At 39.3% G+C, this 25702-nt stretch overlaps 1 protein-coding gene across 1 annotated transcript; it reads left to right on the top strand.

Moving 5' to 3' along the window:
* Window positions 1-3069: 3069 nt before the first annotated feature.
* Window positions 3070-24556, top strand: col28a2a (collagen, type XXVIII, alpha 2a). The gene is made up of 36 exons (XM_084361985.1): window positions 3070-3210; window positions 3442-3588; window positions 5257-5831; window positions 7979-7999; window positions 8112-8171; window positions 10377-10430; window positions 11432-11476; window positions 11568-11594; window positions 11672-11716; window positions 11839-11883; window positions 12141-12194; window positions 13371-13439; window positions 13544-13612; window positions 13772-13840; window positions 15088-15156; window positions 16444-16512; window positions 16623-16691; window positions 17428-17496; window positions 17624-17695; window positions 17784-17852; window positions 17941-18012; window positions 18254-18322; window positions 18477-18545; window positions 18650-18718; window positions 19079-19147; window positions 19242-19310; window positions 19945-20013; window positions 20251-20319; window positions 20410-20490; window positions 20772-20811; window positions 20897-20929; window positions 21198-21755; window positions 21984-22285; window positions 23324-23585; window positions 23707-23895; window positions 23982-24556. The coding sequence occupies exons 2-36, from the start codon at window positions 3453-3455 to the stop codon at window positions 23987-23989; spliced, it is 3714 nt and encodes a 1237-aa protein (XP_084218111.1). The 5' UTR covers window positions 3070-3210; window positions 3442-3452; the 3' UTR covers window positions 23990-24556.
* The last annotated feature ends 1146 nt before the right edge of the window (window positions 24557-25702 follow it).

Below are 25702 nucleotides of genomic sequence, written 5' to 3' on the forward strand. Positions count from 1 at the left end.
TCAGCCCAACAGCCTGTCTGAGCATGCGCAGTCTGTCGTGTTTTTATCACCTCACTTACCGAAAGAGGGCAGCACAAACCAAGACACTCATGTGTAGCTCAGAGGACACCAACGCTTCCTGATTTCTGGTTAAGCTGCTGCTGCCACCCTCATGCTGCAGGATGATATTGCAGAAGTGTTTGTGTTTCATGAGGCTATACTATAGTTAATGTGTAAGTAAGTAAAATCACCAGTACTGTAAGTAATTTACCTCAAAGGTTAAAAGTAGGTTATCTTTTAAGCTATAAGAACTTTGTAACCTTGTCTTTCAGCAAGAAGTCACTTTTTCTTTTTGTGGACATTTCAGTGTGTTTGCATAAAGAGTCAATTTTAGGTTTCTGTGACATTTGGCCGATCTGATTATGTCTTAAAAATGTTTTGCAATTGCAAGTTATTTGTCAATAGCCTGAAGTATGGGCTAACTCTTATTGAAAATTCCACCGAGAGTCTGAATCCAGACCCACAGTGTTTAATGTGAAGATGTACATCAGTGATAAAACAGCATAATTCTCAGACTTGTTTTGAAACTTGTAAACAACAGAATTTTTTTTTAAAGGGCTTCATACAACTTGTCCGGCATAATGCAATTCTCTTGCAGCTCCCAGATCCCAAATTGATTTGAAAAGATGTTATTTACACCCTTTCTTAAGCCGCAATCTTCCCTGTAGCTAAAAGTGTTAGCATGCACCCAATCTGAGGTGTGCGCATGAGCTCGACAGTAAGGGTGTAAATAATGTCTTTTCTAAAAAAAATTGGGAACCTGAATCTTCCAGAGACGTGGATTAAGACAGACGAGCTACATGATGAAATTTAATGTTTATTTCAGTTGTGAAATCCCAATCTACTTCAGTTGTTTAAGAGTATGCTGCCATACTGTTTTGCTGTGAAGCTCCAGAAATATTTTTGTGTACTCACCTGACTTCCCATCAGTATGAAGGTGAGTAGATGATGACTGAATTTTCATTTTTGTGTGAAGTTATCCTTTAAACATCTGGCTCTGAGAACTTTATCCTTAACAATAATCACCTTTTAATATTTAACATTCCTGTTTCTTTGACCTACACTGCTCTAATCCTATCTAATCTATCTTTTACAAAATTATTTATCTTGATGTCAGTCAGGTGTGTAAAAGTCATTTTGATTCAACTGGTCTCTCTGCAAGTTCATTTCCCACCTCGTTCTGTGTGGCCTGTCGCAGTCATTGTACCCTCAATAGTTATGATGTTTTATCCAGTTTAAAATTATACATTTACAAATAGCTCTAATCCTCTGCAATCACTGGTAGTCACAGATATAATTGGGAACATAAACAAAAGGTGATGGACACACATGACAGTCAATCATTCTCACAACTCACAAATGTTGCTGCACATAGCAGCACTATGAACGGTTGTCATTCATCATACGGCAAAGTGACGGGGTGGATTTTGCCAGACCATCATTCAGTGCAACATTCCTTTGTGTCAGAAAAAGTCTCCTCTAATTACTTCTTGCCTGGAGCTTTGCAATACAAAGCCTCCTCACCTCGAGCACAGCAGGCGGAAAAAGCTCCATGAATCCTCAGCCAAGTCTGCACAGGACCAGCCCCATCTTTAAACCACACCAGGAGGAGTATGCTGAAAGGTCATCTCGGCTGAGCAATGGTCAGCTGACCTTCTTTCAGGATCCTAAACGTGAATTACCACCTACAGCTTTCAGTTATTTAGTTTCTGAAAGATATACTGCTTGTCACTCGCCTGCCGGTTGCAACACACTTTTCATAAAGCTGTAATTAAAGGAAACAAATCACAAAAGCCAATAAAGGTATTTTAAATCTGGCGTACTAACAGCACATCATTGTTTGAGGCTCTTGTACTAACTGCTCTCTTTAGATCTGTTTCCAACCTAAAAAGGAAGGTCGCTCACAACTCTAGATGGTAATTTGGAGATATTGTAGCTCTTTTATCAATAAAATGAGCCTATTTTAATTGATTGGTCTAGTGGAGGTTTCCACTGTTTGTTAACACCAACAGATCAGGGTCTAATTTCCAATGTTGTAACATGTGTCCACTATTGCTGGTCATTTTACAATAAATTTAGAAAATCTGACACCTTTCACCCCTTTATCCCCAGGCACGGCTGTTCCGGTCATTCCAGAGTCCAGGGTAGAGACCAAAGGTGACCAGGCCTTTGCCACTAGGTCCACTAACTTTAAAACCTCCCTACCTGAGGAATTTATGTTGGCACCAATGCCATTTATTGTAACACCGCTTAAAAATGCTTTTAACCCTTTTATTGTTCCAGTTAGTGTCTGCAAAGTTTACTGATTTAGTTAACAGATTTGTAATGTAACAATAATTATAAAAATGATTTTATTTAAAAACAGAGTTTACAAAGACAGACAAAGCAAAAGAAGGAAACTCAAGAAGATAATATAACAAAATAAACTCAACAGTCAGCCAAACAGAAGGAAGCCTATAGGGATAAGTTAAAACAATAAGGCAAAACACACAATGTAAAACACAAAATGTCAACATGAGTATATAGAAGTAAAACAAATAAAAGCATTATCACATAAAAGCAATGCAAATAAAGAGAATAAAAGAAAAATCCAAAAAGTGATGACTACATGTAAATTGCTAAAAATTGTTAGACAGAGCCCCTTTAACATTTTTCTAAGTTTAAATAAAGTTTAAATATGTTTGAGTCCCCATGTATCTAATCTATCTTTTTTAACATTTAAATAAAAATCAGACAACTAACACAAGCATGTAATCAAAGTGCATGATAACTATAATTCTGTGGTGTTTACAAATGAGTTTCCCCCTTATAAACATATACATCTACAGTTTATGATACCTGTCGTGATTATAATACAAGTTTCCGCTAACACACACAATATTGCTTCACTGTTGCAAGCATATCCGAGCAGCCTACCCCTGCCCTGAGGGCAGAGCGGGAGTCTTGGCAAAGCTCCACAGGATCTGGTCTGTTGGTGCCTCCTTATAAAAGAGGAGTGAGTGTCTCAGGGTCCCTCACTCTCTGCTCCACAGGATGACTGACACTTCTGCTGCTCCTGCTGCACAATCAATGAGCTAACCGGACCTCAGTGTGCACCTCTGCTGCTCCTGCTTTTGGCCCATACTCAAAATTGGACACTGAAACACCAGAGATTGAGGCAGAGGTCGGACTGTGAGTCGATGTGAAGACAACTACTTTGTTATTTCAGGAACATGCTCCACTTTTAAAACCAAAAAATATTCAGCAATTTAGTTTGACTTTTAACCTCAAAATATTTCCTGAATTATTCTTAAACTTATCAGATGGATGCACAAACCTTTCCGCTCTGATTTGATGCAAAAACTACTTTTGTGGTCAGTAAAATGAATTAAGGATTTTTTTGTTTCTGTTTTTTCTCCACAGTTGGGACAAAGATGTTCCCCTCCTTTACGTCAGTGCTGCTGGTCACAGCACTGACCAGTGTCTGGGCCCAAGACTTGAATGAAGAGAGGAAAACTAACAAGAAATCCAGGGCCAAGTCTCTGGCTGCAAACATTCAGGAGAGACAAGGTAAGAAAATGAATGAAACATACAATGAATGAAAATACTTCTGGTGCAGGAAATACAGTATGTTGCTACAGAACTATATGCAGTTTTAAAGGCTTGTGTTTGTTTTCATGTCTTAATTGGATTGTACTAATATACAGTTTTCCTCCTTTATATGAAGATTTACAGATATGAAAGAAAAAATGCATAATTTTGACATAGGCCTGACATCAGAGTGTAGTCAGTCACTTAGTGAAAATACAACCCAATCACCAGAGTAAATGCTGGCAATCTACATTTCTGCAAACATGCAGACACGTTGAAACTTTCATAAGTTTCTTTTGTTGCAAGTTTACATTTTTCTTTGTGTTTCTCTTTTTCAAATACGTGTTTTTACTGCTTTGAACACCAAACTTAACACTTTTAATTTTATGTTCTGACAACACTGTGCCTATGCTCTGATTAGGTTAAGGCACAAAAACCACTTGGTTAGGGTTAGGAAACGATAATGTTTTGGCTTACCTAGTTCTGTCGCCTCAAACACAGCTGGAAAATGTCAGACATCTCGTCAAAAATAACCAGTTTTGTTGTCACGAACAGCTGGTAAATGTCCCGATGTCTCGTAAAAAATATGTTGATTTACTGCCTCTACAATGGCTGTAAAATGTGCTGATGTCTCATCAAAAATATCCAGATTTCTTACCACTAACACAGCCAGGAAATTTTGTTGCCAGAAACACGACTGGAAAAAGTCCCAATGTCTTGATCTTGATGCATCTCAGTGTATGGCATCCTCAATGATCTATATTACTGCACATGGCTACTTTTTCATCATTTAAATTCCCCTTTTATTCAGAAAGTCTTTCCAATAATCAGACTACAGCACTCTACAAAATAAAAGTTGTATCTTTTCAATACATAAACATTACAAAAACAAAGTATTAATCCATCTGCAGTGCACTTACCTTGTTGTAATCTACAGTAATATTGTTTTCACATAGCAGCTTTAAGATAAGGCATCTATTGACTCTGCTGCACACACCTCTCTCAGAGTTGGGCGGCAAAGTTGACAGCGCCTCCTCAGATCTCGGCTGATTAGCTGGGCTTGCTGTAACAGTTATTATTTATGGCTGCAGACATTAGCTTCAGATTGAAATGGCTATCGTGTTTAGTAATTGTTGTGAGGCAGAAGTCACTGTGTGACTCCGTTTAAAAAAATACTCAGTGAGTTTTTATTATCACTCGCAGATAATCTCAGCCTCCCTCCGACATACATCCAACCTAAGTAACGTTAGCCTAATGTCTGCCCTCAATTCAAAGCATGGGAGCAACATCATCAACAACAGCAGACTCTCGTCTCTGCATCAATGCAGAATCTTCCACGTCCGCATCGTGATGCATCTTATAATCGTGAAATTTCCACTAATAACAACACCGGAAAATGTCCCAACATCTCATCAAAAATAGTCAGCTATGTAGCCACTAACATGACCCAAAAATATCTGGTTTTGTTGCCTCTACAACTGCCGGAAAACGTCGCAACACATCTACAAATTTGAACATATCTGTGGTTTACACAAATGTAGAACCCTAACATTTGACTCTGGTGACTGGGCTGTGAAAATAATAACACTTGTAAAACATACTGCAGTGCCAATAGAAAGTCCTTTCTCCTGTTCTGTGTGCACGCAGCCATCCTAGATGAGGACTGTAGCTTGGAGCTCTCCTTCCTGTTGGACAGCTCTGAGAGTGCCAAGGACAATCACGAGCAGGAGAAGCAGTTTGTTAAGAACTTGGTGGACAGACTCCAGGGGGTACAGCTGCAGACCGGCCGCAGCTTGAGCTTCAGGGCAGCTCTGCTGCAGTACAGCAGTCATGTTATCACAGAGCAAACCTTCAGAGACTGGAGAGGCAAGGAGAACTTCAAGGCCCGCATAACCCCCATCATCTACATTGGGCACGGCACCTACACCACCTACGCAATCACCAACATGACCAAGATCTACCTGGAGGAGTCCAGCCCTGGAAGCATCAAAGTGGCCATGCTGCTCACAGATGGTATCTCCCACCCGAGGAACCCTGACATTTTCTCTGCTGTCGCTGACGCCAAGAACCAGGGCATCAAATTCTTCACTTTGGGCATCACCCGTGCAGCCAACGAGCCGGCCAACGTTGCCCAACTCCGTATGCTCGCCAGCCCCCCGGCCTCCCACTACCTGCATAACTTACAGGATGAAAACATTGTTGAAAAAATCGTCACTGAGATTGTGAGTATAATACCTTGTCTTTCAGCAGACGACACTGAGAAGAAAAGGGATGTATTTGCTTTGATAAGCGTCTATTCAGAGCTGACACATGGACAGGCTTGTTCAGGTATTTGTAAAGAGATGGAATGATGACAATGCTCTGGGGAAACAAATGAAAGAATGTGTACGGCAGCTGTGGATAATGCACAGCTTTAGAATAATACTGTTTGACAAGTGCAAGAGCACATCCCCGAGGATTTTCTCTGGCAGAGAATCACTCTTTTTGTCTAGTTTGTCTTTCAACCTCACATTACATTCCTTTAAGTAGAAACAACTGGCTATAACTTGACTTGAAGTTGTTCTTAACGCTAAACTATTAAAAAATGTTATTTGTCTTTATCAGTTTCTCCTCTTCTGATTTTTTTTTTTTTTTTTAAACTTCTTTTTATTGAGTTTTTACATTATAAAAACAGTTACAAAATCAACCTTGAAATATATAAATATCTCCCCACCCCACCCCCCTCTTGATGTACAATTAAATGCATATAAATAACATCAAAAAATAAAAATAAAAATAAATAAAAGTAGTAAGTAAAGTAAATACATTAATAGTAATAATTATAATAGCACAGGAATGAATAAGTATAACAGTAATAATACAATAAGTAAATACTAAAATAAAATACAGTAAAAAAAAATAAAAATAATAATAATAAAAATAAATAATAATAAATGAAATCAAATTGAAACCACTCTTTCTGACAAGGGATACACACTTATGGCACTACTCCATACATTACGAATCCGCCCAATCTGTAATTTGGGTAATGTTGTCAAAATATGAGAGAAAAGGCATCCACACTTTTTCAAATTTATTTGCAGCTCCCCTCAATGTGAATTTGATCTTTTCAAGCTTTAAATAGAACATGATCTCTTTTAGCCATCTAGTATGAGACGGTGGGACTGGTCTCTTCCAGTTGAGAAGTATAAGGCGGCGAGCTAGCAAAGTTGTAAATGCGATCACTTCATGCAACCCAGCCGGCCATATTGTATCTCTGGGCATCACCCCAAAAAGAGCAATGATGGGTTGAGGACTCATTTTAATACTGTAAATGTCGCTAAGAGAGCCAAAGATCTTTTCCCAAAACGTCTGAAGCCGCTGGCATGACCAAAACATATGTAACCAGGTGGCGGTAGAAGATTTACATCGCTCACATGTGGGATCGGTGTTTGGATATATCTTTGCTAGTTTCTCTTTAGTGAGGTGAAGACGATGAAGTACCTTAAACTGAATTAGACCGTGCCTGGCACAGGGAGATGAGGAGTGCACTCGCCCAAGGATTAAATCCCACTGATCATCTTCAAATGACAAACCTAAATCCTGTTCCCAAATCAATTTTAAATTTATCAGAGTTTGAGGATTGATAGCGTCAATTATCCCATAAATCCAGGAGATGGCTCCTCTTCTGATTTTAAGTGCATATAGACCATATCCACATGGCGGCCATTTTCATCATGGTCAAGGTAGAAAGCTTGGATGTCCTAAAGCTGTGTTCCAGGTTGCAAGATGCATAAACGTTGGGAATCTGACAAATTGTTCTGAGAAAATCCAGAGGGACATCGAGTCATATTTGTAAAACAACTTATTTGATAAATCCTATTAGCTTCTGTTAGACAACAGAAGCCACTTCCTAGCTAACATTATTGCTTTACTGTAAATGTTTACGATACAGTAGGAAAAGTGTAAATTAATTCTAACGTACACCTTGGACACATTTATTTAAGGCTGGGAGTGAAACGCACTGGATGTAATCAAACAGTTACATTAGCTAGGAAGTGGCTGAATGCTAACATTAGCTATTGGGTTATCAAATAAGTTGTTTTACCTTAGGATATGGCCTGATGTCCCTCTGGATTTTCACAATCCATCATCTCTTCAGTTGTTGATCAATCAGGACGCAGTGAAATGATAACAATTTAGCATTCAAGCTTCCCACTATGAGCCAAAATCGCCACTGTGTGAATACGATCTTAGGTTTCCCACAGCTCCTGTTTGTATGAAGTAGTTTTATAGGCATTTATTCTGCTCCAGTAAAAATCTGCATCTCTAAGCAATGATTGAACAAATGTAAGTTTAAATTCTGTATCAACATCTCTTTTCTTTGCAGACTGGTTTGGCAGATGAAGGAGTAAGTATGATTACATTTCGACCATGACATATAATGATGAGTGTTATTAGCTGAAGGTGCCACAATGACTGTATAGCATTCAGCTTAGCAAACATGTCTCTTTTTCTTGAAGTGCCCTCTGGCTCAGAGATGTGCTTGCGAGAAAGGAGAGAGGGGGCCAGGCGGGCCATCGGTGAGTATTTAGCCTCAAACCTTTCCAAACATCCCCACAACCAAAGAGCTGAAGTGTCTCAGGTGTACTTGTCAGAAGAAAGGATTCCTGAAATCTTATCCAGAGATATCTAACATGATGTTTTAGGAATGGTAATTGTGCAGTTTTGAACAATCAGGGAACGACTACTCCCCCCCCCCACCCGTATAGCTTGCAGGCATTTGCACAAGCAGAGTAAGTGGATAGGTGGTCCTGTCCCACATTCTCTAAGTACATCTATAGCAACAGGTTAAAGGAGAGGGCAGACTGTAGTCCACTATTCCCTGAGAAATATGTTTGTCGCGGCTCTGTGCACCCGGTCTTTGTGCCAGTTATTGTGCATTTCTCATTTGACATAAGATGTCCCCCATGGAAACCAGAGGCACCACATTTAGAGCTCCGCTCCCTATAAAACTGGACCTATGGCCACCATAAATCAGCACATACAAACACTACAGCCACGGTCAGTTACACAGGGAGAGAGGTCCAGCAGTATGGAGCATAGAGGATGATCCCACTGTAGACAAAACCCATGCATTTTCAGTTCACTTGCACTCAAGCTCCTCCCCCCTCAGATAATAAAGAGCTCAGTAGTGATCTATAACAAAATTACATGCTTATGCTCCATAAACTACACTGTAAAAAAGACTAGGGCTGGCATTGTATTTTAAGTTGACTGAATTTGAGAAGACAAGTTGAGGTCATTCCATAATGATTCAAAACAAAAAAACGTTTCTACTTATATTAACTTGATATTGATTCAGTTGTAGTTAATTTCCTTTAGTTTACAAATCTCACAATTCAGTTCCTAAAGAATTCCCTAGTTGAGTCAACACAATTTTTCAATTTATTTTAAAACTGGAACTCCAAAGCTACTTCATCCACATTTTAGTCCATCCAAAATGTGTAGTTCTGCTAACTTAATTATGTCAACTTTACCGCTGTAAATAACAGCTGTAGCTGCTCTTATTGGAGCTTTGGTGCTCCAGCATTGGCACTGAAATGCCTGTTTCTATTTCTAGAAATTTCTATTCTATTTCCTCTGGAAAGATTTCTCTGTCCTGTCGTGTTTACAACTACAGCTTTTAGTTTTACTGATTAGATGTGCCATGATATTTGTTACAGTGAGATTACTGCGCCCATGGAAACGTTTAAAACAATTCATCACCTAGGTGCATCTTACTATCTGAATAATGCGCCCTCTAAATTAGCAGGAAAAACACTGCATCATTGACTTTAGACCAGCGTTCTGTTGTTCATTTTACAAGTTCTGAAGTGGTCTGAAATTAAAGACTAAACATTTTCAGTTGAACCAGCAGGAATTAATAAAACTTGTATTGCGTTAAGTTAATGATAAATGTCTTTTTACAGTGTATAAAACCATTTTTAAAAATCATACATTCATCAAATTAATAATTTCTCTCTTTTTTAAGTATTTTTGCAGGTTAATATGTATGTTAATATGCAAAGTCAAGACTCTTTTTGATCATGTGACAAGGCGACACAAAATACAGCAGGTAGTTTAGGTGCAAGATTAATAAACTGAGCATCTTCAAGACCAGGAGAGCAGTCATGCAGGTTAAAAGTGACAGTAAGTAGATAGCAAGACTCCCTACTGCTGTGTTCAGTTACACATGGATAGAAGGACAACACTACAGAGCCAGAAGGGGTTGATGATCCCACCCGCTCACACATTTTCCCTCACATGCAAACTTCCACTCAGGCCCCTCTCCTCAGATTATTGACAGCTCAGGTAACGTTGAGCTTTCCAGGCAGTCCTGGCAGATAATCATGTTGCTGACAGACAGCTGCACAGCCATTAACCAGGTGCTTTCTCCTCAGAGAGATTCTTCAAATTCTTACACTCAGACTAAGAGGCTCTCATAATTGCTCTCATTAGTTTAATGGTCACAAACTAGCGATTTCTAGTTGGATAGAAGCTGACACACGCTGTCCAGGTGCAAGCTTAAGACAACGACCCCCGGCTCTGTGGACAAGACACTTCATGCCAATCCATCCATAAACACATATAACACACAGTCAGACATCAGCCCCTCTTCTCCCTCTGCCTTTCACAAACAATGCCTGTCTACAGAAATAATGATTTTATTGCACTCTAGGAAGAGAGCAAAATGTCAGTGGAGGACATTAATCAAACCTTAACCCTGACCTTGTTTCGTTCTCCAGGGAAAAAAAGGCCGCCCAGGAGAGGATGGAGCCCCCGGGCTTAAAGGGCATAAGGTGTGTGCTTTTTGATGGACATATGGACTTTGTATTCCTTAGCTGGCAGGCTTTTTCAGGAGTTATGTAATACTTCCTGAGTGCTGCACACCTGAATTCTATGTTTCAGTTTTGGAAAACAATATGTCAGGCTCCCTGAACTGGGTCCTAGAAGTATTAAGTATTAGGTAAAAAAAAAAAAATGTTTATATAAGCCTTTAGTAAACAGTTGTTATTTATGTCAATTATTGTCTGTGATTATCAATATACTGGTAATTTGTAAGAGATATCTACATTTTTAGTAATGACAGTAGTTAAATACATGTATTTTGTTTTTAAGACATTAAATAATTTTGCTTATAAAATAAAACATGGCGGCCTGCTGTACCACGCATGGAACTTTACAAGGGTTCATAATGATAAAGAGACCATAATCTGTATCATTACTAGTGATTACATAATTCATTCAAGTTCAAAATGGAGTGATCTGTTCAATGAGGAAATATTAGGACGCATTCAACACAAACTCTTGAGTGCTCTGAAAGAAATAAGAGGTTGAAAGCTTTATGTTTATACTAAGACCCAGAAACTCATGTGTATTGTTAACATCCCTGACATTAATATCTGTGATTACAACAATTATGTTTATTCGTCAGAGTTGTTTGTCTGAAATAACAAGACTGGGCTCTATGTTTTAAAAACACTTATCACTGTCACACTTACAACATGTGGCTGTACTTCCTTTTATTTTAAATATGCTTCGTATTGTTAATACTAATGACCAGTCATATACTTCACAATGACTGCAAATGTGTCAACCTATTGATCATTTTTAAAATTGATTTTTATGTGACACATTCACATAAATGGACATTGTTTAATTTTTCTCTTTTTTTCATTGTTTCATTTCTAAACTTGATTAGCTACAATGTTTATTCTGTGTTAAGGCAGTTACTTTACTGTTGCTTGGATTAACTCCTATTAATTGATATAACGAGACAGTGTACTTTCTGTTAAATCAGGGTGAAGCAGGACTAAGTGGTCTACCCGGGCGAGAGGGTGCTGAGGTAAATGCCAATTATTATGATCAACATTAAGAAAAAATCAATTATTGTCACTATATCTTGTTTACACGGCATTTCATTATTTTATTTGCAGGGAAAACCAGGTTACAAAGGAGAGAAGGTGCGTGATTTAGATGAATGAAAACAATTAACATTTTATTTTGTTCGAATCAAGCCTGTTTGACACTTTCCACACAGGGTGAGAGGGGTGAGTGCGGGACTCCAGGAATCAAAGGAGACAGGGTACGACGACACTGTGGACACCGAACAATAAGAATATTATGTTTTCAGTTTAATATTACGTACTTACTTTCACACTGTGTTTCATCTTATGGTCTTTCTTTTCCTTTTGTGATGTGCTTCAGGGTCCTGAGGGTTCAGTTGGAACAAGAGGGCTTCGAGGTCTGCAGGTAAGTCATATTTTCGTAGTAAAATATGTAATTAATGTGTTTATTGACATTTTTGATAGTTGGGGTACTCAGCTATACTTACAATATGACTAGTAAGCTTGACAATTTAAATTTGCGTATTTGTGTATTATTAGAAATACCCATGGACTGCTGAACATGTTAGGGATACTGTTTGTGAGGAAAATGTCCTTTATATAGTTGTAAATCGCTACAGATGTTCAAATGTTTATGGATATTATCTCGTTGTGTCTGCTCAGGGGTTACCAGGACCACACGGAGACGTGGGACCAGAGGGCCCTCAGGGAAAGCAGGTCAGCCGCCTTTTGAACGACTTTTACTTCATCGTGCACATCTGCTGTGACCTTTACATTTCCTTTTATGATCAGTTTAAACAAGAGGTTGGAGCTTTACCACCCCGGTCATTACCATGCAGCACAGAGGTCTGTTTGTCTGGTAATAGATCCCTGTGCGAACATTTGGCAATAAGCCAGAGTCCTCCCCATCATTACTGTTAGTCACCAGCAAGGTGATGAACCACCAGCAAAATATCTCACCGCAGGTTCTCCACATGGCTTGTATCCTGTTCCTAAATAAAGACGAGGAAGTGCCTACAGCATCGTCAGCTGCTCCAACGAGGCCTGTAGATAATAACATACAGGGAAAGTCAGTGTATGCTGTGTCTCGCCGTGTGAGGACATGCAAAGATTAACAGGACTCTTGGTGGTCCGTACGTAGTATTATTTATGTTAGATCCCTCAGGGAGACTCCTGTTAGATGAGACTTTTGACATGTTCATTTTATTTCATATGTATTTTTTGATTTCATGATTGGATAAAGTGGGCAGGGATACCATAACATTTAGTTTCTCTTATCTGCATAAGCAGAAGGAGGAAAGATGTGTTACTGACCAAATACTCTATAACAGTGATTACTGTCCTAATATAGTTATTTAACACTTTTAATAAAAAAATATATCAGCAGCTTTAAATAATCATCTAAGAAAAATTCATATGGAAGGGAGTAAAATGGCACATAGAAATGAATATATTCTGTTAAAACAGACTAAATTATTACATCTCTCTATGTCAGGCTCTGTATTTTGGTTTTCCCAGTGATTTTTTTTAGGTCAAACCACTACATAAACCTCAAGAAAATACGGTAATTAATCCAAACTTTGATGTAGTGAAGAGCTTTCAACAGTTCTTTGTTATTCTGAGACACTGTTGTTTGGCTTTTTGATCTTTGAGACATTACTGGAGCCTGTATCTGTCCTAACCTGCAGGAAGAGATCAAATATCTCGCCCACCACCCTGTTTAGTACACACAACAACAAAAGAACTTCCAGCATTATTATAGCTTCAAAAAGAGCATCTGCACACAATAAATGAATGACATAATGTAGATGGTTTAAAGAGAAGGGTTATAAAGACAAAAAAGTGTTTTTAAAGGATGGTGCATGTTAATTGTTATCGTGTTTGTGATCACAGGGCGAGCGAGGCCCAGCCGGCCCTCCAGGAATTCAAGGGGAAACTGGAATTGGACTTCCAGGACCAAAAGTAAATGTTTTTTTAAGTATTTTTTGTACTTTGTGATTGTTAATTCGCTATCTGCAGTTATCTGTATTTCCCCTATTAAATTAAGTCATTATATAAATCTGCAGGGTGACATGGGATTCCAGGGCCGAACAGGTCCTCCTGGTCCTCCTGGAGTGGGCGAACATGGCCTTCCTGTAAGTAAAGAAGAAACTAAAGCTGTGCTGTGGCAAATTTTTACATATTATGTTTTTGTGGTGTCCATATTTGTTAAGTGGAAAATGTGATTTGTAGAGAAAGGCTTTGACCTGCGCACTTTTTGGGTGACATATTATGCACACTGACTTTGTTTAAAGGGGCCTCAAGGACCGCAAGGTGTTCAAGGAGATAAAGGACCCCAGGGCGAAGGTTTTCCTGGACCAAAGGTATTATTTGGAGTCTATCATCAGAGAACAGTTGTATCATTGTCGAGGTTCATTAAATGAATCAAGTAATGCCTAAATGCTTAAAAAAATATTTAATGATAACAATATCTAATGGGTTATCAAATATGTTGTTTTACCTTGAACTATGGCCCTAGCAACTGTCCGAATATAGTCTACATGTAGTGATATGTTCGAAAACCCAAATCAGAGACCAATCGCAACACAGCATGACACGCTGAATCTAAGTAAAGTACTTGAGTAAAGGTACTTAGTTACATTTCATCACTGATGGCTGGCATTTCTAATAGACCCTCAGATCCAAAAATACACCAACAAAAAACACACTGTATTGACCTGCTCAGTGATGTTAGAGAGTGAATCTTCAGGTCTAGTTGTATGTACAGTTTCCGGGCCTTTCTGCAGTTCATGGCCTGCATCTGTCAAAACCACATCTCACTCTGTTCCAGTTCACTGACTCATAACTCAGGTGCTCACTATAGCATTACTTCTCACTCTTGTTAAGCCTGTGAAAACAGTATTTTTCCCTCTGTGCTGCAACATGCTGCACCAGAAACAAGAGACAAACACCCCCATTCAAACTGATATGGGATTGCTTGGCATATTCATGGAGAATATTAATGACAGCAGCAGCACAGAGAACCACAATGAAGAGAGATTTATGTTAAATACCCAAGTAGGAGTAATGCATCAGTACCCTCTCACAAGACAGAACATGTGGGTGAAAATTACAATGGGAGGAGCATATTAATGTGGTTGTAGGGGAAATAAATCTATGTACACTTTTATTTGTTTAAAGAAAGCTCTTGGAAGATGAACACTGAACGTGTCCTCAGGCAACAACACATCTGTTTGACTTGTGGCAGACTTCCTTATAGATTTTGATCCTCTGTTGACTTCTTGTAAAAAAACAAAAGGACCAGAGTGCTTCTGTCAGTGGTGATCAAAATGTCAAAATGTCATTATACTTGGATGTTACTCAGCCTGCTTCAATTTTCACTTCATAATTCACTAGTAGTGGTAAAAGTTAAAGGATTATGTAGTTGTGAAGAAAAAACATTTCCATTCCTCATGCATAGGATCATTTTGGATCAATCACAAGCGGCTAACAGGAGCCAACATGCTCGTCCTTCATCCTCTCTTCACTGAGAACAATGCAGATTTGGCTGTGACCCAAGAGCGAGTGGCTGTGATGTAACTGACAGAGATCACCTGATTTTGTTCCACAGGGGGATCGAGGGCTTCCTGGACCGAGAGGGCCGAGGGGACAGCAGGGTGCAGGAATCAAAGGAGAAAGGGTTGGTCATAAATGTATCATCTAACAAGGAGAATATACTGTAAACACTCAAAGGCAACACAACAAAGGCTCTAATTAAATCCATAAGGGGACAAAATGTCCTCTAGGCTTGAAAATAGCTTCTTGGATAAGATGAGAAGAGTGCATTAAAGTCTGGTTAATGAAGAAAGGTTGAGAGCTAAAGATGAAACAAAGTGCTGCACTACCATGAAAGACACTATAACCAAATTAAAATGAGGTTATTCATCTCACTAATGCAGTCATTGTAATTAAAAGGTGCCCTGTGGAGTTTCTTGTAAACAAAGAAAAGTTATTACTCACCAAAAACACATTGTGCGTGTAACAGGTCTACCAAACTTGTTGAGTGCATTTCTCCCACCAGCTTGCAGTTATCGTCTTCACTGCCTTTACAGGCAGACAGCTGTGTTTCTTGGCTTGTTACTGCTACATGTTGATCAATGGAATAGGATGAAACCACTGGCATGAATCGTGTATCGTGCCACCTGCATGCGTGCATAACCTGCTCTACAGCGCTGCTAGAGTTCAGAAACTCCAACTCTGTATCACGCAAAAGTGTGTAATAAACCTGCTGGTCATTGTTGCAGAGCCTCACCTTACCACACCCAGGTGTGAAAAGCAAATGTTCTCATTCTGCGGTAAAATTAACAATGATTAAGATTTTCAAAATAAACACAATTCAGCTGATGGTCACAGTCTGGTTGGGTTTAGGGATCAAAACTACTTTGTTGGATTTAGAAAAAGATCTTGGTATGTCACTAAAGTGTCTGTGTGTTTGAATTCAGGTCAACCCCTCAGTGAACTCAGCACTCACCAGAGACTCCGGTTCTCTCTCTTCTTTTTCCGCTCTCCTCTATGTAATATTTCATTAAGTAAAGTAACATTTCCCCTCCAGCCCCAGCTGAAAGTCTACATTTCAGTACATAAACATCTAACAATGGAGGTCACATCCCTGGATCTCTGCTGCAGTCAGGCTGATAAACAGGAGTGAAGATAAATCCACTTTTTAATCCTAAAGATTAATCGGTGATCTTTTTTCAGGTGCCAAACTTTGCCCACAGCCTATGTTACTATTCTGTCATCTACTAAGTACAGTGAAAGTAAAGAAGTAAAATCAGAAAAGAGAATATAAGATATATAAGCAGTGCAGAATAAATATAGTGTAGGTTGGAGTATTGATATTAAATGTAAAACATGTACACTTGTTTAGTCAAGGGAGTCACTGAGAAGTGATTCTTGTGTGTGAAACTGACTGGTGTTTCACTTCCAGGGTGATTTTGGGCCTCCAGGTCCTCCAGGACCAATTGGACTGACAGGAGTGGGCATACAAGGAGAGAAGGTCAGCAAAATGTCTTCATCTGTGTTTTCATAATGTCACACTTACATATATATACATTGAGCAGTAGGACACTCAACACTGACAACCCTCTAATCTACATTACTCATCAGGGAGTCGAGGGCCCAAGAGGTCCACCAGGAGGCAGAGGAGTTCCAGGAGAGGGTTTACCTGGACCGAAGGTTTGTCAAAACACTTACTGTATAAAATGCAAGATTGAATGCACTTGTATGGTCAGAATGAGCTGACATGATGGTTAACATTCCCACCACACAGAGACAATTCTCTGAATTTGATTCCAGATCAATTCAGCTTCACAATTTGATACCGTCCTCTCACTTCAAGGTGAAGTAGGACAAGTCAAAAGAGTGAGGAGTAATGGACAGAAACTGCAAATGAACTGTAAAAAGGGTTTTTGAGTATTTAAGGTGGTTTCGTCAGTTGTAATATTGCTGATTTCAGTTCCAGATTTAATATAATATGGATATAATATCACATATGTCATTGTAAACAGGATATAACATATAGATATTGTACAATATCAAAATGTAAATGTTCAGTGTGTAGGATTTGGGGGCAGAAATGGAATAAAATATTCATAATTTTGTTTTCATTAGTGTACCTGAAACTAAGAATCGTTTTGCTTTGTTACCTTAGAATGAGCCTTTAATACCTGCAGAGGGAGCAGGGCCTCTTTCACGGAGTCCGCCATATTGCGTCGCCATGTTTCTACAGTAGCATTTTTAGCAGTTCAGTTAGTTGCAATCTGCGACCTTGCCACTAGATGCCACTAAATCCTACACACTGGACCTTTAAGTGTACCACAAAACAATAACTTAAACTAAGCAATATGCCAAGGAAGTCCTTTTTTAAAAAAATAGAACAATAATAATGTCATCATGCTATTTCTATTAACAGGGAGACCAAGGTTTACCAGGAGAGCAGGGAGGTCCAGGAGAGACAGGCATTGGTGAGCCTGGTTCAAAGGTAAGTTACTATTATATTATTATTATATATGCACTGAACCAAACAAGTCAATTACTTTTTGGTCTATATTTGTCTATATATGTGCCAATATACTGAATCCATTGAAAATACCATTTTACTGTTACAGGGAGAGCCTGGAGGCACTGGTTTAGGCGGCGTTCCTGGTCTTCCAGGAGAAGATGGAGCTCCAGGGCAGAAGGTAAAGCACATTATGCCAACTCTGTGGAAAATTTCCATTTTGTGACACAATTTTCTTAGAAATGTCTCATCCACCTCTTCTCTCTTAGGGGGAGCCTGGTTTACCTGGTTTAAGAGGTCCTGAGGGAGCACAAGGAATTGGTACTCAAGGGGAGAAGGTGTGCTTTAGTTGTATATCCTTGCATAGTTCAGAATTTATCATGACAACAATGTTAATCAGATGATGTGTGCTGTATTCCCTCCCAGGGTGACCAGGGTATGAGGGGCATCCGTGGATTACATGGGCCTCCTGGGATCTCAGGACCCTCTGGACCAAAGGTAAGAATCAAAGGAACAAGTATTTTATTGTGATGGGATAGCTTCCTGGATGAAGTAAGCAGCCTCTTTCCTTGTATTCTCTGATGAATACCTGCTGTTGAAGATTTATGCCTCATCAACCTAACCTGTGAATAGAGCCAAAAAACAAATCCCCTACATGTTTTTGTCAGCCCAAGTGCTGTCAAAATAAAGACGAGCATGAATTGGATTTTAAGTCTCTTGCCAACTCAACACCTTGCAGGGTGAACGTGGAATACCGGGCCAGCTGGGCATGCCAGGGCAGCCAGGACGGTCCATATCAGGTCCAAAGGTAAATAAATATAAACAGATCATCAAACTGTCTCTTAACATAATTGCCACCGAGGTAATAGTAGCAGGCAGCCAGAACTGCCAGATGGAGTTTGATGCGATCAGAAAAAAATGTTCAACTGTTCAACCCTGTGTCTTTACTGTCTTGTCTCCAGGGTGACGTCGGTCCTGCTGGTCCCTCTGGTCCTGTTGGGGAAACAGGCCATGGATTACCTGGACCAAAGGTAATCACTTAAGAACACCGTGTGTTTATACATGATTCATTAACCATATTGTTTCTAATCAGCATAATGTGGTTGGTCTTCATCACTACATTCTGTTCCACCAGGGTGAACGTGGTCATCCGGGTTTACCAGGTGGAGCTGGTCCAAAAGGCGAAGGCATCTCCGGCCCTGTGGTTTGTATCATTAATATTGTGCATATACTCAGATTCTGAAACCAGCAGGGTCCAAAATTAGCTCCCATCACTTGCCAAATGCAAGAAAAATTACGATGGCTAAAAGGACCTACTACCAAAAGCTTTAATCACTACACAGAAGTTGATTGACTACGTTTTCTTTTGCATCAACTTTGCACACTGGGGCATGGAATGTATTACCGGCAATAAATGTATTTCAATAGTATGATTACCCCTTGCTGTCCACAGTCGCTACGGTTATACACTCTTGGCAGATAGACAAAAAAAGTTTATTTTGGACGCTGGTAACCAGATTATGCTGTGCATGTTGTCTAAACTTATATAATTTACTTATTTTAGGGTCCTCCAGGACTGCCAGGCTTACCGGGTGAGCAGGGTCCAGAAGGAATAGGAATTCCTGGTCCTAAGGTTTGTGTCTACATGTTGTTTGTTTGTCTGTTTTTAGCTAGTACAAATGTATGGGGATGCTTATTTGACTAACTGGTTTTGATGTCTGTTTCAGGGTGACATTGGCTTCAGAGGATTGGCAGGTTTGCCCGGCCCACCTGGAGAGGGCTTACAAGGACTACCTGTAAGAAAGATCGAGTTATTATTAAGGTCCCATGTTGTAAAAAGTGATATTTCATGTCTTTTCAGATTAAAAAGCAGGTTTAAGTGCTGTATAAATACTGCTAAAGTATCAAAAACGCTCAATTCACAGAAAAATGTATTCAGTATTCTGTATTCAGGCGTTGTGCCTTCAAACAAGCCGTCACGACTTCTGTAATGTTAAGATGTCACCACCCTTAACAGACTTGAGGCAGAAATGTGGTGGGCGGGGCCTGCTCAGGTCTGTGAGAGCTGACCAATCAGAGCACACTGGACTTTTGGGAAGGGGGTCTTAAAGAGACAGGAGCTAAAACTGAGCGTTCAGACAGGGGATGAATAAAGGTGCTGCAGCAATGGACAGTATGAGAAAAATTATTTGTTTTTTGAGCGTTAAAGCTTTTAAAGATTTTTTTCCGTGGACACCCAAAATAAAACTATGAACCTGAAAATGAGCACAATATGGGACCTTTAATATTCAAATCTCAATCCAAGCTAATAATACACAAATGAATCCTTGGACAATATATGAGATAAGAAATTGTACTGTGATATTTTACGAAATGTGATTTTCTTTTCATTAACCAGTGATGTGGATGATTTTAAACATTTGTTTTCAGGGTAATGTTGGGAGACCAGGACCTGCTGGTCCAACTGGACCTCCAGGAGAAGGTATCCAAGGCCCGAAGGTAAAGGTTGCCACTGTCTTACATAAAAGCTGCCTTACCAAGCTCTTTTAATGTACATTTGCACTATCTTGTCCATGGCCAGTAAAAGTGAAGCAATGTTATTAAGTGGTGCTGATATGTTACACAATAGAACTGCCTGACAAACTAGCTAGAGGACAAAACACAATAATAATTTATGATCTGCTGAAAGTGCATAACACTCCTGTACCATTCAATGAAAATAAAATTTTATTTCAGGGTGAGCCAGGATCTCAAGGTATGACTGGGCCTAGAGGGCCTCAAGGCGATGGATTTCCAGGAGCTAAGGTGACAGATTTACGTGTATATTGTAAACATTTTATTAACATCTGATTTACTGGTTTTCTAACTGTTGAATCACTCTTCCCTTCGTTCAAGGGCGATCGTGGAATAGCTGGTGAGAGGGGAACAAAAGGTACAAAAGGAGACTTGGGAGATGCTGGAGTCCCTGGTGACGCAGTAAGTCAAACAGATCTTAATCTTCGCTTCCTCAAGTAAAGAATCAAATCAGATTAAGATGTCGATCCTTTGCCCAAAAACTTGGACAGCTCCCAAGTGAGGTATACTCTCCATACAGAATAGTTGTTTGACATTTGTAATCAAATACTTCATAATAATAGTTATCATCACAACCATCACCTCAATCTACATCTCAATCCTTTTAGATAGAGATACTATGTTATTTTTGATAACACGCTACAGAAACAGTGATATTCTTCTCAACTTTTCTCAAATCCCAGGGGAGACCAGGAACAAAAGGAGATCCAGGCCTCACAGCAAGTTCATCACTTCAACCAATGTTTGGACATTCAATAGATTGTAGTGATCTTGTACTAATATAAATGTCTCATATTTTTTCAGAGAGAAGACATTATCAAGCTGATCAAAGAAATCTGTGGTAAGACTTCAAGTCAAGTTTATTGGTGTAACAGTTAATGAGTAGGTTCTGTCTAAAGGGAAAGCATGCAGCAATGTATATTGTGCAATTAGTTATGATATATCTTTCTGTGGCAAGTGGCATGGATGTAGAGCCATAGTATTAAAAAGTACGAAAGGTGTTCAGTTAATCAGTTTAGTGCAGAATTGGACAGCGCATTTTTTATAGGGTTATTATTATTATGGACAATCATAATGTACATATAGTGACAGTATTTCATTGTTTACAGGATGTGGCATCAAGTGCAAAGAACGACCAATGGAACTTGTGTTCGTCATCGACAGCTCAGAGAGCGTCGGCCCCGAGAACTTTGAAATCATCAAGGACTTTGTCACCAGGTTGGTGGACCGGACTACAGTTGGACGAAATGCCACCCGAATCGGACTGGTCCTCTACAGTCTGGACGTCCATTTGGAGTTCAACTTGGCCCGCTACATGAGCAAACAGGACGTGAAGCAGGCAATTAGAAAAATGCCTTACATGGGCGAGGGAACCTACACTGGCACCGCCATCAGGAAGGCGACTCAGGAGGCTTTCTTCAGCGCTCGGCCTGGAGTCAGAAAAGTCGCCATCGTCATCACTGACGGTCAAACTGACAAACGAGAGCCTGTCAAGCTTGATATAGCTGTGAGGGAAGCTCATGCTGCAAACATTGAGATGTATGCCCTGGGAATTGTCAATTCGTCAGATCCTACGCAGGCTGAGTTCCTGAGAGAACTCAACCTCATTGCCTCTGACCCCGACAGCGAACACATGTACCTCATTGATGACTTCAATACTCTACCAGGTGATAATCACAGTCAGATATTGGAAATATATTATCTTTTAATATTGTAAAATATTAAAATATAATATAATATATAATATATATATATTAAAATATTGTAAAGGCCCTGAAGTTAAATCAAATAAATTTTTTCAAATCAGTTTTATTTGTATAGCCCAAAATCACAATCACATTGCCTCAATGGGCTTTACAATATGTACAGTGAAACTGATTTCATTTCTTTTTCAGCTCTGGAGTCAAAACTCGTCAGCCAGTTCTGTGAAGATGAAAATGGTGCCCTTATTTACAATCGCATTACAAATGGACACTGGAACGGCAACAATGGACATGGGCATGGTGTTCATGGAAACAATGGACATGGAGAGAATAACAACGGCAATAATGGTTATGTTTATGGAAACAACGGATACGGGAACAACGGGAACGGTTACAATTACCAAGAGGAGATCCAAAATCAGAGACGCACCAACAGCAGAGGCCGTGGAGACACTTTCACACTGCCCATCAGTGCTGATCCTCTTCCTGTTCAGGTCTTTGCTGAAAACCATTGACTGTATATAAAGATAGACGACGTGACAGCTCCCCAAAAGTGAAGCCAAAACGTGTTGATCACCCCCTGGTGGTTCGATACAGTATTGGTCGTAAATCCTGCCCCCTCCATGTTAGCAGATAGGACATGAGCCAAACTTAAAACTCATTAATACACATCCAATACATTTTTTTGGAATAGTTGGACAATATGTAAGAATTCTGGTTAAAGATGTTCAAAAATGAACTTAAAATTATCAACACAAGGTGAAGAAATAACAGTTTTGACATTATGATGTTTATGTATTGTGTTGCAGAGATATCTACTGAAGTTAGCATGCTCACCTGTGCAGTGGCCTACAAACACCAACACTTCCCCAGTGCTCAGAGGTCCCAGTCTGGACCGCTAGTTGCACAGCTTAGTGACTAACTAGCTTACAGCAGCTACAGTTAGAAGGCCCATAGAAAGAAAACAAAAACTAGTAATGATTAATCATCGTACTTTCTTTGTTCTCATAGAACCTACTTATATTTAACATTTTCAGTAGTTGCTGAGCCAACAGTCCCCTGGTGCTCGGAGTCTGGACCACTGGATGCACAGCTAATCAAGCTAACAAGCTAACTGCAGTTATAAGTTAGTGGTTACTAGTTTGTTTTGAATATAAATTAGCCAGGGGGCCAATTCATACATATTGCATCTTTAATTTGTTAACTGATGCTATAAAAATGTGGGTGAAATGTCATGATTGATAGCTTGATAGTCATAACAGTGTATGCGCGGGAACATCATACTGCTGCTCCTCCTCCAGATCACTACTGTGCAGACTGGCACAAATGTCATCACCAGGGCAATATGGCAGTACCTGTATCTGGTATCTTTTGGCTTCATTTTTGCACAATGGGAGGAAGAGGAGACACGTCGTCCATCTTTGTCCTCATATATGTCAACGCTCAAAATTCAAAAAGACCAGTAAAATATTGTAATTGCTGATGCGAAATATTTCACGACACTGATGGCCTTTTTTTATGTTGTCCTCTAGGTGGTGGAGGACGATGAAGGTGAAGATTTAGACATAAGAGCCCGTGCAAGGGGTGGCAGTACTGTCGCTGTACATGTAGTTAACAAAACAGCATCTTTATCGCCTGTGAGAGAAATCTCTGTGTCCAATGAGGCAGCCTTATCATCTTCATCTTCTTCTACATCTTCTTCCTCATCTTCAACATCGGTGTCAACACTGGACTCAGCTTCTTCTTTTAACTCTAATCAGTTGCAGCCTGTGGTGAATCCAGTCCTGCCTGAAGGTGAGTACTGCATAAAATTAAAGAAGGCTGCGTTGCTTTTAGGTGCTTTGATTTCACACAACATGTCTAATTCCAGACTAATTTTGGAAATGATGCATCTCACACACCATCTCTCGTTCAGAGGCTCCTCAAGATCCTCGCTGTAACCTCAGCTTGGACCAAGGCACCTGCAGAAACTACAGCATCCAGTGGTACTATGACAAACAGGCCAATTCCTGTGCACAGTTCTGGTACGGAGGCTGTGCTGGAAACGACAACCGTTTCGAAACAGAAGATGAATGCAAGAAGACTTGTGTTGCATCCAGAACAGGTAACTTTTCTTTAAGATTTTTAACAACAAATGTGCACACTCCCTTTTTGTTTTCTTTTCTGAATATTAAATTTTTTTGTCCCCAGCAGGATAAAAGGAGAAGAAGCCATCAGGAGGTGGACTTAACTAATGCATTTCATCAGTTGTGTTCAGAAATTTTCATGCACTTTTCTAACACACACACACACATTTTATACATACATACATCAAATAGCAAAATGGTGCCATAAAGAGAAAAACAGCTGACATGTTGATTTTCTCAATCCAATTAATGACTTAATTAAGATTAAACTCTACAAAGACTGACTTTATTACCTCAAAGTTGTTGTATTGTTCTTGACACATTACATTGATACAATCCTTTATTCAGGGTTAGGCTGTCCTGTGTTTAAAATGATAACAAAGGGAAAACAACAAAATAAGGTTAATTCAAAAACATTAACAATTAACCTGTAGATCATTCTTATACCTCTATGAGTGACGTGCCTCACATTCACTCAATATATTTTTTAGCAAGACAGCAATAATACAATTTTTGTTCATATTGTGTTGATATAATTTGCCGAAATATGCTGAGTACTTTTATGTGTGTTCTGCTTGTTGTCATTATGTGTCCATTTGGGTTATGATTGGCAGCTGTAATAAAGAGCCATTTTCTGTCCGGGTGCTGCTTTCAGAGGTTTAATACGAATGTCATCTTCTGATGAAGACTGAGGCTTTCTGCGATCCATCCATTAAAGGCCTGTCTATTTGGGCAGTGTGTGTATATCTGAACAAATGTATGTTTTTTTATAATAAATTATAAAGAAAAAATGGTTTTCGGTTTTCTATGTTTTTATTAAGAAAAAAATAAGTAGTATCACCGTTACCATTAGCATACAATAATCATCTGTGTCCATCCTCCTTTGTGTTCTGAGTCTTAGTATTTCAGAATATCTCAGTACATTATGGCTCTTATCTCTCTAATTCCCATGTTTGGTTGCCATAGAATTAAAAGATATGTTGTTTTAGGGGTTTTAGCTTTGTGAAACAGCTGTCCTATGCTATAAAAGTACGTACACAAATTACATTTTTTCCCACCATGACTGCAGGGTGGAATGCTCCAAAGTTATGCAAGCTATTAAATCCCAAAGGGACTGTTAATTAGTACTTTATTAAAGGCAGGTGTGCTAGAAAGACCTGCCAATTAAGATGTTAAAAACACATGGGTAGAGAAAAACAAGGTGCACGTAATTTATATGAGACAGCTATACAGAGTATTGTTTAGTAGTTATATTTTGGTATTAAAATGTCAATACAAATAGGTACCAACCGACTCCAAATGGCCTGAAACGTGCTCCTAAACACTTTCTGGAGGAACAACTGAACAATTTTGCTCCTGACACTTGGTCAAATTTCACCAACTGACTCCAAATGGCCTGAAACGTGCTCCTAAACACTTTCTGGATGAACAAGAGCTTACAATATTGAACATTTATGCCACTAACTCACTGTACCCCTTGCTACAACTAATGAATACTGGACCACTTTCAACCTATTAAGGGTCACAGATATGCCTATATACACAGTCTGTCTCTTTTAATTATATCGCTATCTCAGGAAAACAAAGTTTCGTTATCTCAAGATCTCGAGAAAACAAATGAAATAAAGGGGCCATGCATTCAAACATTTTATTTCCTCCGTTTTCCTGTGATAACGAGTTTATTTCATTTGTTTTCTCGAGTTCTCAGTTATTATCTCGAAATAACAACTGCCATTTTCCTGAGATAACGGGATAATTTGCTCGAGATCTCGAGAAAATTATCCC

This window comes from Pagrus pagrus (assembly GCF_965226575.1).
Source record: "Pagrus pagrus genome assembly, chromosome: 9".
Classification (NCBI taxonomy): Eukaryota; Metazoa; Chordata; class Actinopteri; order Spariformes; family Sparidae; genus Pagrus; species Pagrus pagrus.